The sequence below is a fragment of the Coenobita brevimanus genome, chromosome 57, assembly GCF_032717465.1.
Source record: "Coenobita brevimanus isolate Jiangsu-jjx chromosome 57, ASM3271746v2, whole genome shotgun sequence".
Classification (NCBI taxonomy): domain Eukaryota; kingdom Metazoa; phylum Arthropoda; class Malacostraca; order Decapoda; family Coenobitidae; genus Coenobita; species Coenobita brevimanus.
Genome location: NC_137010.1, coordinates 7,811,737 through 7,824,565, shown reverse-complemented (window position 1 = coordinate 7,824,565; position 12,829 = coordinate 7,811,737). Strand labels below are relative to the sequence as shown.

Below are 12,829 nucleotides of genomic sequence, written 5' to 3'. Positions count from 1 at the left end.
CCCAAAATGGTCCGAAAATCCAAAAAAATTGGAAAAAAAATCGATTTTTTGCCGTCCGTAATTTGAACTTGCCGCGCGCGCCGCGGCAGAGACGTATTTTGGTTCGTCATTCCTCCGACGTCCGATAGAGCGCCGCTGCATCCTCCCCACTTCCCGCCTGTCTCTCACCGCGACAAGACCTACGCTCTTCGTCATGGCTGCCCACGTGCTCGCTTTTGTGGTGGTGCCGTACTTGCTGCAAGGCCTCCTGCTGCTCTCTGCCCTACTCTTAGTGTGTGTGATGATGGCCCCGCCTCCTGAGAAAAAGGAAGAGAGTGGTGTTGACTCTGGAGAAGAAACGGGAGATATTGGAGAAGGTTGATGCGGGTTGGTCTTCCTCTCGCATTCTCCGCGAGTTCAACCTGGCCCGGTCGACTTTGTTTGATATCAAGCGTTCCCGAGACAAGCTCATGCAGTACACGGCTGACTTCTCGTCGAGAAGCAAACGCAACGTGGAGAGGAAGGTTATGTTTACTCCCAAGTATGCAGAGATCGACCGCTCACGTTGATTTGGTATCGACAGCAACGTGCAGCTGGTGTGATGGTCGTGGAACGGAGCTGAAGGCTGCTGCTGAGAAGTTTGCAAGGCTTCCACGACGCCTAGACTTCAAGGCATCCGAGGGTTGGCTCTTCGCGTTCAAGTTGCGACATGGCCTTACTAACCGTAAAGCACATGGCGAAGCATTGGACGCTAACGAGGATGGAGTGGACGAGTTTCGGCACAAGGTGAAGGCTTGATCGACAGGAGGGGGCCTCACTCTCGGTCAAGTCTATAACGCTGACGAAACTGGCCTATTCTATCGCTCGGTGCCAACGAACACTCTCGCCGATGAGACGGAGAAGCGTGTACCTGGCCGCAAGCTTTCTAAGGAACGGATATCTGCTTTGTGTTGTGCCAATGCTAACGGCATGCACCGGCTTAAGCCCGTTATTGTTGGCCGTGCAAAGCAGCCTCGGTGCCTTCGTGGGGTGATGGATGTCCTTCCTGTCGTATGGTACCATTCTTTGAAAGCATGGTTCACAGCTGTGATTTTCAAAGACTGGTTTCACCATCACTTCGTCAAGGAGGTCATACATTACCAGACGAAGACACTGGGAATTCCTCGCGACCAGGTAAAGGCTCTCCTTCTCCTCGACAATGCACCTGCCCACCAGTGCGACAAGGACTTGGTTGCTGAGAATGGCCGTATTAGGTGCATGTTTCTGCCACCTAATACGACTGCTCTCATTCAACCAATGGACCAAGGAGTGATCGTGGCAACAAAGCGCCTGTACCGTCGGAAGTTCCTGGACGAGGTGATGGTGGTTCTCGAGGACGGACGAGCGCAGGGAAGGACGTGACACTCGAGCAAGCGGACTTTGGAAAACCTTCGCCGCTACAACATCAAGTCTGCGCTGTACAACTGGGCTAGTGCATGGAAGGAAGTCCCTGTGAAAACTCTTGAAAATGGTTGATCTCGTCTGCTTCTCGGAACAGATGTGGAGTGCGATTTCCTAGGGTTTGACGTGGATGACTTCCATGCACGGCTACGTATGCACGGCGACGATGTTGATGTGGACGATGTTCGTGAGTGGTTGGACGGACGACGAGGCGATCCTGGGTATCAGACGTTGTCTGATATCGAGATCGCGTCTTCGATTGCTGGTGTCAGTCCCGAACTTGAAGATTCCGGCGACGAAGGCGATGATGATGCAGACTCTGCCCAGCAGGACACTACTCCAGCCATCCCCAAGCTGAGCGCACTCCGGGGAACATCTAGAGTTCGTCCTAGACTACCTGGAACACCCGGACTGCGACAGGGAGATGGGGCCCTTGGGACTCGTGGAGGAAGTGCGTGCTTTCCGACGCGCATCATCAATCGCCAGAATCGTCGGTCCTTGCGTCAGTCAACGATTGACAGTTTTTCAGGCCCCGTGACCCCCGCTGTGCCAAGCCCTGGTTCCACTCCGTTGCCTCCCCAAGACAGGCCCTCATGCTCCGAGCCACAGCCCAGCACATCAGCTACAGTGGAGTCACCGCTCGACGTGAGTTTGCGGCTGTCTTCAGAGTCTTCTGTAGTCGGTGCGCCATCACCACTACCCACCGATGCACCCCTTGGACGCCTGCCAGTGATACTCTCGGGCTCTGACAGTGAATAAACAGCAAGAACTTCTCCACTAGACCACACGGGAATTTTGAGTGTTGTGCAGTGAAAAAAACGGTGTGTTGTGTTAAGGTTTTCAAGTTGGGAGAAAAGACTAAGTAGAAAAGAAATTTAACGTAACTAACCTTCTTTCTTTTGGCTTTGGAAACTTAAAAAAACTTGGGAAAAGTTAATGTGCAACACTTAAATTTAATGGAACATTATTTGGACTAAAGTGAACACTGTGAAAAGAACGGACTTCTGTGTGTTAGTGACTAAGTTCAGTGCAAGACTTCAGGAAGAGAGTAGTGCAAGTGCTTCAGGAAATCGTTCTTACTGTCAGAGTCCGAGAGGAGGCGGTTATTCATTGAGGTGGCCAGGGACTTGCTGTAAGTAGCCAGAATGTTTCATGTTGTACTATTTTCCATACTATATTTACCAGAATGTTTCATATTGTATTTTTTCCCATACTATACTTACCAGAAAGTGTCATACTGTACTTCTTTCCATACTAAACTTACCTCATGCATGGGCAGTAGGAATGTGTTTTTCAGAGTTCGGTTAGGTTCGGTTAGAGTCCATAAGTACCAGAATGTTTATTAATGTATGAACATACTTCTAAACCCACATTTTATGTGTCTATTGCATTTATTTCAGTCATTTATGTGCCTTATTGGTGTGATTTGGGTGTTAAATAGGTGCTATGCATGTCCGGAGGGAGTTGTATAGGTGTTTCTCTGTGTTAGGGTCCGTAAGTACAAGTCCATAAGCTGGGGCCCAATATCCGGACAAAACCAATATCCGAACCTACCGATGGCTCTATTGATCCGGATATTGGAGTGATTACTGTATATATATATATCTATTACCAGATGCCACAATCCCGTAAGGGGTGGCCATTTGACTTTGAGTTATTTGTTTAATGGGGAGGGGCACTAATCCTCCACCAACCCATTTGTTGACACGTAGGGAGCACATATGATTTGGTTATATGGTTACCACCCAGTGTAGTAAATGGTTTCTAGGCTTACAGGAAACCATTTGGCTTGTCACTTAATGTAAAGCCATTTGTAAAAGAAAGAAAAGCAATAAGAAGTGACAGGAAAGATGGGAGAAATATGAAGAGAGGAGGGCAGACACAGAAATAGAATGATAAAGGCTAAGGAAGAAGTGGGCAGCTCTACATCAAGTGAGTGGATATATATATATATATATATATATATATATATATATTATATATATATATATATATATATATATATATATATATATATATTATATATATACATTATATATATACATTATATATATATATATATATATATATATATTATATATATATATATATATATATATATATATATATAGCCCAACGCCCTAATCCCGCAAAGGGTGGCCGCAGACAAAACGCCTCCAAGTCGCTCTGTCACCCACCATTTGACTACCCTCCCCCCAACTCACCCCCCCCCCTCCCTCATATACCTCTCAACTCCATCCCTCCGCCTCATCCTCGGTCTACCTCTCCCTCTATATATATATACAGTATACCACGTTGAGTACACCGCTTCCCATCCGATCAGCGAAGTTAAGCAATGTTGGGTCTGGTTAGTACTTGGATGGGTGACCGCCTGGGAACACCAGATGCTGTTGGCATCCCTACGTGTCAAGTGGGGTTGGTGGAGGATTAGTGCCCCTCCCTGTAAAACAATTAACTCTAAGCCCTTGGCCATCCCGTTTGGGATACATGGCGTCTGGCAATGAATGAATGAATGAACATATATATATATATACAGTATATACACACACACATATATATATATATATATATATATATATATGTATACAGTATATACACACACACATATACATATGTATATATATATATATATATATATATATATATATATATATATATATATATATATATATATATATATATACGCACACATTAAGTCCTCATGTTTGGACGCATTTTACTTCGACGCCTCGTTTTTCATGCAAGAAAAAAGTTTCCCAGTTGTCTCACAATTCGCAAATTTCCCAACAATTTGATGCTCCTAGCCGGCAGCCAACGATGCATACTGATGCCCATTTGTTGGCGGCCATCTTGCGACCACCCTGTCCACCATAACCCACATGGCTACCACCTTTGATGCATACACCAGGATTATACCTGAAGCTACCAACATCCTATCGACCTTGAGTGATCTGACGTCTTAAGTGATGGCCGTCTACAACAGAAACATAAAGGAGCAGAGACACGCCCGGATCACACGATATTATGATTCATGAGAGACAGAATGTGGCTGCTATTCTGCAAGACTTGGATGTGCCAGTAGGGGTGGATGGAGGAGGAGAAGTGGACAGAGAGGAAGTGGAGGTGCTGGAGCCTGAGTTCAACTTTGAGGGGGCTTCGGCATAGGTGATGGGGCTTCCCCAGAGAGGCCGATGTCACCTAGTAACTAGCCCATCTACCCTCAACACACCTTTGCCTGGCACTCAAGCCAGTCTTCACTTTATTTCTGGTAAGGATTTTTGGTGTTGCAGCTCTTTATAATAGCTTTAATGTCTTTTCGGTTACGTTTATTGTGTTATGCTGTTTTAGCACTAGTAAACACTCTTCATTTAATTTTGGGTAGGGCCTGTTTGGTGTTACAGTACTTTCTGATAGGGTAGGTACGTGTCCCACCGGAACGCTCCTCTATTTTTCCCATTGATTCTTAACTTCATAATTTGATGTTTCGCGTATCGTGCGGTTTGGCGGAACATCCATGCTGCGAAAAACAAGGATTTATTATATATATATATATATATATATATATATATATACAGTACTCGTCAAAAGTATTCAGCGTTGTCCGCCGGGCACGCAATACTTATGGCCCAGAAAGAATCACCCATTTTTGGGGGTAAGAATTGAGCCACAAGTTTGAGCTCCGAGCATGATGTCACGGTAGCCTGAGGCCTTCCGACGCGCTGGTTGGTTCCCGTCTCAGTCGCCCACGGGCTGCCTGAGAGAGAGGAACTCTGCCGAGTGTCCCTCTCAAATTGCGCCATTTTTTACCGAGTGTCCCGCAGTGTTTTGGCCTTCAAAACTTTGTTATGGGACCTACCTGTGAACTATCGAGTGAAATCATATCCCAGATCATTGCTCTAAAGGAGGCAGGCCACCAGACAAAGGAAATTAGTGAATTGGTTGGTGTGGCACGATCGACAGTGCGTCGTTGGTGTGCGCGGTTTCGGGAGGAAAACAGTGGTGAAGTTCCCACAAAGAAACCGAGGTCTGGTAGGCCTAGGAAAACTTCCCCAAGGTCTGTTAATGTTTTAAAACGTGCAGTGGAGATTAATCCTCGTGTGAGTGCGAGGAAAATTAAGGAGATCAACCCGGAAGTGTTTGGTGAGGTGTCTGTGAGAACAGTGTCTCGTAGGGTCCATGAACTTGGTTATACAAGTCACAGGCCTGTGAAAAAGCCTCTTCTCTCTAGCAGCCAGTGACTTCATAGGCTTGCCATTGCTAACAAATACCTTAATTGGGGTGAGAAGCAACGGTTGTCAGTGTTGTGGTCTGATGAGGCAACGTTTAGTGTCACTTGTAACAGAGAAGCATGCAAAGGTAGTGACCCACTTGACCCATGGTATGTAGAAAGCACAGTTAAACATCCTGATTCACTCATGGTATGGGGTTGTTTCTTAGGGAAGGGTTTGGGGAAGCTTGTTGTACTTCCCAAGAACCTCAGAGTGAATCAGGATGTTTACCTGGAGCTTCTGTGTGATCATTTACCAGACTCCTTCGAGCTAACAGGTGCACGAGTGTTTCAGCAGGACGGTGCACCTGCTCACAAGGCCAAATCGGTCACCAATTGGCTTTGTGACTGCGAGGTATCATTCATGCCAGACTGGCCAGGAAATAGCCCAGACCTCAACCCGATTGAAAACCTCTGGTACCTCGTAAAGAAGAGTTTCCAAGGGAAGGACGTGAGCTCTCTGCCTAAGCTGGAAGCTGCCATTCGTGACTCCTGGGACAAAATACCCCTCCAGCACCTCAGGAGCCTCGCCCTTTCACTTCCAAGACGTCTCAGGTCCGTGAAGAAACGTAAAGGCTACCCTACGAAGCACTAAAGGTAAATAAAATGCATTATTTGTATGTTTTTTCAATGTTGAAAGGTTTGTTTCTCAGGAGGGACGCAGGGCGCTCCATACTTCTGACGAGCACTGTATATATATATATATATATATATATATATATAATCAAGTTCAAACAGACCAAATAGAAGGTGGGTAGCTAGGAGAATGGGAAGGAGATAGAGATGGGAAACAGAATTGTGGGATAATTTATGAATTAAATGAGGTAGGATGGATGGTCATGGAAGGAAGAAATGTTGCCAAATTGACAGATATCACTAGAGATCCAGTTGTTGAGGCCACTGCCCATAAGATGGAACAAATGTTATTTCCAGCAGGTAATATGAAGTGCATCCGTAAAGAGTAATGCCCTCCAAAATATATGAAGGTGGGTAGATCTGTGAGGTGAAGCCAAGATTTTGGGGGCTTTAATGGTGTTTGAGTAACTCTCTGGCTATTTCATTGGGCAAGCAATTGATAGTTCTCCCTCCTTCGTGCTTTTTCTTTCCTTGCTGTGTTGACCTGACCTCACTCCATCCTCAGATGGGGAGAACATAATTTGATTGGGATGATGATGTTTCGTTTCGTTTTTGAAGGCTCCAACATGCTTGCATGTGTCAGCCTTGGTCACCTAATGGTGGCTTTCCATGCTGCTCGATCTCTGGCAGCGTCCCTGTTCAGTTCCTTAACCCTGAGGTCACAATGACCTCGTCTCAGGTCTTTTTTGGTCAACCCCTCACAACCCCACCATTAATATTAACACTTCTCATTTTCTGCACTCAGTTGTCATCCCCCATCCACTTCACATGCCCAAACCACCTCAATCTACCTCTCCTCATCACAACACCAATACACTCCAGTCCCATCCTACCTCTCAACTCTTCCATGGTAAACCTAGCCCCCCGAGGCCTTGCACTCAGGGACACACTGCAGATCCACCTAATCATTATCATTTCTGTACGTTTGAGCCTGCGAATATCCTCTTCCTTTACTGCCCAGGTCTTACTGCCTTACAGCATTACACTCCAAACACATGCAGCATACAGAGATCCCATAGCACATAGGGAGAGCCCCCTCAGTGTCAGGAGAGGCAGCAGCTCCCTGAACTTCTTCTAACCACTCCTTACCCAAGCCACAGAGCTAGCTTCAGCCCTACTTCCAGCATATAACATGTCTCTCAAATAACAAAACTCTTCCACACACTCAAGAGACTCACCAGCAAATTCAATCCTTTCACGCCTGACAGTCTCCACATGCTGCACTTATAAAATCAGCATTATCTTGCAGTATGCCTCTAATACCACTATCCAACAAACCACACACATAAAATCAGCATTATCTTGCAGTCTACCTCTAATACCACAACATCTCTTATGCACCCACTTATCACAAACACTGCACAAGATGGACTTACTTCCCACACCCCTGTGGCAAATTGCACATGGCCACTCTTGTGGTTAGGTTTTCAGATTTTTTAGATTAAGTAGTTTTCAGTCTTTTTAACCCCTCCGTGGAGGTCCGGAATTTTACGTGCGTCCCTGGACGATGCTGTGGCCATTTTCTGAAGTATCGAAAATTGATTTTTTTCCCTTGCCATATTGAAGAGGAAGTTCCAATGCACCTGGCAGTGCAGATTTCAGCTGCCTAGACCCATCCAGTGGCGTGCAATCGAACACAGAAGTTGCGTAAATTTAGGCAGCTGATACTGGTCACACATAGGTATTGCAGTGATGCAACATCACACTTTTTTCTTTAACCAAAAATCACTGTCATTGGTGTTGAAAGGTGTGAAATAATTTGATAGTATTTTAAAGTTTACCAGTATATAATATGTGAGGTTTAATTTAAAAAATTATATTATGAATTTATTTTGCATTTTTCAGTGTTTATTGTGTTTATGGTGGGATCGACTTATTTTTGTTGCCTGGGTGGTGGAGTTTGTTGGAAAAGGGAGGCGAGAGTTTCTGTTTTCAGACCTAAATGAGATAAACGTCATCCCTTAAATGTACAGGCTGGACAGTGAGAAGTGAAATGGAGACGACCTGCCATTCACACCTTGCATGAGCTGATTAGCAGGAAGGGAAGGGAGGGCTTTCCTGCCACGAATGCATCACATAAAAATGGGAAACTTTCCTGTTATGCTTGTAAAAGACAAAGAATATTTAAAATTATTCAAACAGTACAACAGACCTGAGCAAATAGGTAAAGATACCAAACAAAAATTTATTTTTCTTTTATTTTCATGTCTTTTTTTTTTTTTTTTTTTTTTTAAATAACCGTAAACAGGGTGGTTGTGTGTGTTTCGCAAGGGAGGAGAAAGATGATATTTTCTGTCTGGGTTGAGATAATGGGTATAACTATGCTTATTTAGGTATGGCCACCAACGAAAAAATCATACATCCACCCATCATGGCAGCAGGTGGTGAACTGACAAATGAGGCATGAGAGGGTGAAGTGAAGGTCAGTCTCATGTCCCAGATGTTCATTCACTTCCCAAAAGCTTTCACAGTTTTCTACAAGTCGCACTGCATCGATTGATCCAAACCAGTACAACAAACATGAGCAAATAGGGAAAGATACCAAGACAAAAATGTATTTTTCTCTTATTATCATGTCTTTTTTGTTTATGCCTGTATTTATTCATAATCCTACACAGGGTGGTTGTGTGTGTTTCGCAAGGGAGGACAAAGATGATATTTTCTGTCTGGGTCGAGATAATGGGTGTAGTCATGCTTGTTTATGCATGGCCACAAGTGAAAAAAAAAAAAACACTCATCACAGCAGCAGGCTCTGAACTGCATGATGGGATGTATGGGAGTGTAGTGTAGGTCAGTCTGAAGATGTTCAGAACATTTGTTCACTTGCCAAAAATTTTTGCTGTTTTTTATAGGCCGCACTCAAACATCACCTGAAGCCGTTTATCGGCCAAACATCATTCGACACCGGCAGCCATGGAGGGGTTAAAGATGAAGATAATGATTGAGGAAGTTGGGTCTGTGCAAGAGGCAGTATTTATTGGAGATAGAAGCATTTTAATCTTCATCATCATCATCATCATTATTTTAACTTCGTTTTCCCACCCAAGGATGCGGGTGAGGAAGACAAAGAAAGAGTATGGATGAGAGTAATCATACTTTCTTTTGCAGGCGAAGAAGATGATCGAGGAGGTAGGGTCTGTGAAGGGGGGCAGCACATGTGGATCTCAGGGTGCAACCAAGAGGAAACGTGGCCGCCCGCCCAAACACCATCAACCACCAGGGAAACTTCACACTCTCAGGGACCTCAAACATAAGCAGGCCCAGAACTTGCTCAAGGAGGCATTGAAGCAGGTAATGTTATCTTCTCATATTATCTCTTCAATGTCTTATTGTCCCGTTCTTGATAGTACCAGGTAGTTTTATTCTGTTTAAGCCCTTTTATATTGAATTTTTTTTTTATATATTTTATTCTCCCCCTCTCTCTCTCTCTCTCTCTCTCTCTCTCTGTATGTATATACAGGTATATACATACAGTAATCCCTTTAAGACCTGGATGCCCAGGTCCTGGACATTTTGAGATTGGGTAAAAAAAAAAAAAAAAAGTTGATATGCATTCATCCCTATTCTAAATTGCTGCACGTTGATGAACGCTGTGTTTTGGCGTATAGTTCTGGTAACGTCTGCCAGAGCGCCCCTGCATCCTTCCCACTTCCCGCCTACCTACCGTCGTGATTGCATGCTCGTCGCCATGGCTGCCCATGTGCACGCTTTTTTGGTGGACAGTGAATGGATTGCAATACCTCGCCACCAGACCACATGGGAATTTACAGTGTTGTGCAGTGTTAAAAAATTAGAATTCAGAGTGTAAAGGATTAAGTGCAGAATGCAACACCGGCCTGTTACAACTGGTGTGGTGCAAGTAAGAACAGAATGTGCATTGTTGAACAGTTATAAGTCACAGTGCAAAGGATTAAGTGCAATTCAACACTGGATTGCTGTACATGCTTGAAGTGCACCTTCACCACTGTCAGAGCCATAGAGGAGGTGGGTTAATCTTCACAATGGTCACGGAGGTGTCGTAAGTACCGTGTACACTGCTAAATATTTTCCATACTCTCTTCTAATTTCCCATTCTCTGATTCCTTTTCATTTATTTTATGGTTTCTGTCCCTTATTTGTATGAATACGGTCTTAAATAGGTGCTCTGCATGTCTGGTAGGGAGTTATTTAGGTGGCTTTCAAAGTTAAGTTGGGTTGGGGTCTATAAGTACCCGTCCAGGGGCATTTTTCCCAAGTCCCAGACAAAACCAAGTCCCTTACGTGCCTTTGGCTCTATTACATCAGATCTTGGAGGGATTACTGTATATATATATATATATATATATATATATATATATATATATATATATATATATATATACATATATATATATATATATATATATATATATATATATATACACATATACATATACATATATACATATACATATATATACATATATATATATACACACACATATATATATATATATATATATATATATATATATATATATCGCGCGTCGCCCTAATCCCGCAAAGGGTGGCCGCAGACAAAACGCCTCCAAATCACTCTGTCACCCACCATTTGACTACCCTCCCCCCAACTCACCCCCCCCCCTCCCTCATACACCTCTCAACTCCATCCCTCCACCTCATCCTCGGTCTAGCCCTCCCTCTCCTTCCCTCCACCTCACCTGCATACACCCTCTTAGTCAGTCTTTCATTCTCCATTCTCTCCACATGTCCAAACCACCTCAGTGTATTTCTTCTAATCTTCTCAACCACATCCACATCTACCCCACAACGTTCCTTCACTTCTTCATATATATATATATATATATATTATATTATATATATACAGTATATATATATATATATATATATATATATATATATATGTATATTATATATTATATATGAGGCGTTGAGAATAGTAGTGACGTAAGCGCCACCTCGGATGATTTTCAGTTATGTACACCATTGTCTTCCCCCGGCATTCCTCTGTCTGCGGCAACAACTAAACAGTCAGAATTCAACCCGCAAAATGGTCGAAAACCCTTTACCTTAGAGAGGTACCTGCGGCTCTACGTGCGTCACCCCAAAAAATGTTCTCAAGTTGACTCTGCCTAGCATAAGCGCCACGGGCAGCCAATGGCATGAGTGAACTTGCTCCTGCCATGAGTTATTATAGCACTTTCTTCCTCCTGTGCCTGAACACACAACCGAGTAGTCAGAAGACAACTTGCAACACGGTCGAAATCCCTATAGTACTGAAGGTATTACCGACCCTATGGGCTCACCCAGAAAAATTGCACTCGGAGTTTACCTCCGTGAGCTTATCCGCCAGTGCCAGAAGACACGGGGCTGAGCAGCCAATGGGAGGCGGGAACGAGCTCCCGTGACTGAACACGCCCCGTTCTCGCCTCTTCCCTTCTCCCCGACCACCACAGTCGACTTACCTCCTCCCTCCCCACCACACTGGAATTTATTGATTTTCCTTTTTTCATCATCATCGCTATCATCATCGACAACATCATCGCCCTCATCATCATCGCCATCTTCAAACAACAAGAGCAGTCCTCGTTCTTGTCATAGTAAGTGCTGATTACCTTTTTTTTTTTTTCCATTACTATTAATGGCGTAATAATTTTCATTAACAATTTTGTGTACACAATACTATGACAGTATTATTAGTAATTTTCATTGTGTAAACAATACAATGACACAATACTTTAACTTGCAACGGGGTTACGTAACCTTTTTTTTTTTCTCTCTCTCCCTGCTGGAGGTATGCGCTCTTGGAGTGCAAAGAATCAACACCAAAATTATACATTTTCTTTGTTTTCCTATTATCAACATAATGTATGTGCAAAATCCGGTGATTTTACGTAAAAAATTTTTTTGTAAGATCTACCTATGGAGAAAAACGCAGTTAATGTGGCAATATTCAGATTGTGGTATATGAATGTATTACTGTATGGAAAGCCCTGTAATAGAGCTTCAGTTTAAAAGAAATACGAGCTTCCTATCATATCCCACTAAAAAGTTATCACAATCTGAAGATTGCAAAACTTTAACTGCGTTTTTCTCCATTGTTTATATATGGCGTTTACGTCAGTACTATTCTTAACGCCTCATATATATATATATATATATATATATATATATATATATATATATATATTATATATATATATGTATATATATATATATATATATATTATATATATATATATAAAATATATATATATATATATATATATATATATATATATATATAATATATATATATATATATATATATATATATATACTATAATATATATATATATATATATATATATATATATAATATGAGGCGTCTAGAGCCACAGGGGCATCCCCACCAAAATACTGGTTTTGAGTTAGGTAAGGGAGACAACAGGCTTAACCCTCTTCTCAGTGACAGCACTGGTTGCCATACAAGATTCGGCCTTCTGGACAGTGGTAGAGGGGCTCAAAGTCACGTGGATTTGTCCATGC

The 12,829-nt window shown here is 43.1% G+C and overlaps 1 protein-coding gene and 1 pseudogene across 1 annotated transcript in view; both read left to right on the top strand.

The window, feature by feature from the left end:
* The window catches only part of Pcl (polycomb protein Pcl), a 102,248-nt gene that overhangs the window by 80,172 nt on the left and 9,247 nt on the right, over nt 1-12,829 (top strand). Inside the window, 1 exon segment of the mRNA XM_080274437.1 lies at nt 9,431-9,613. Coding sequence (XP_080130563.1) covers nt 9,431-9,613 — 183 coding nt within the window.
* On the top strand, nt 3,697-3,816 carry LOC145402426 (5S ribosomal RNA; annotated as a pseudogene).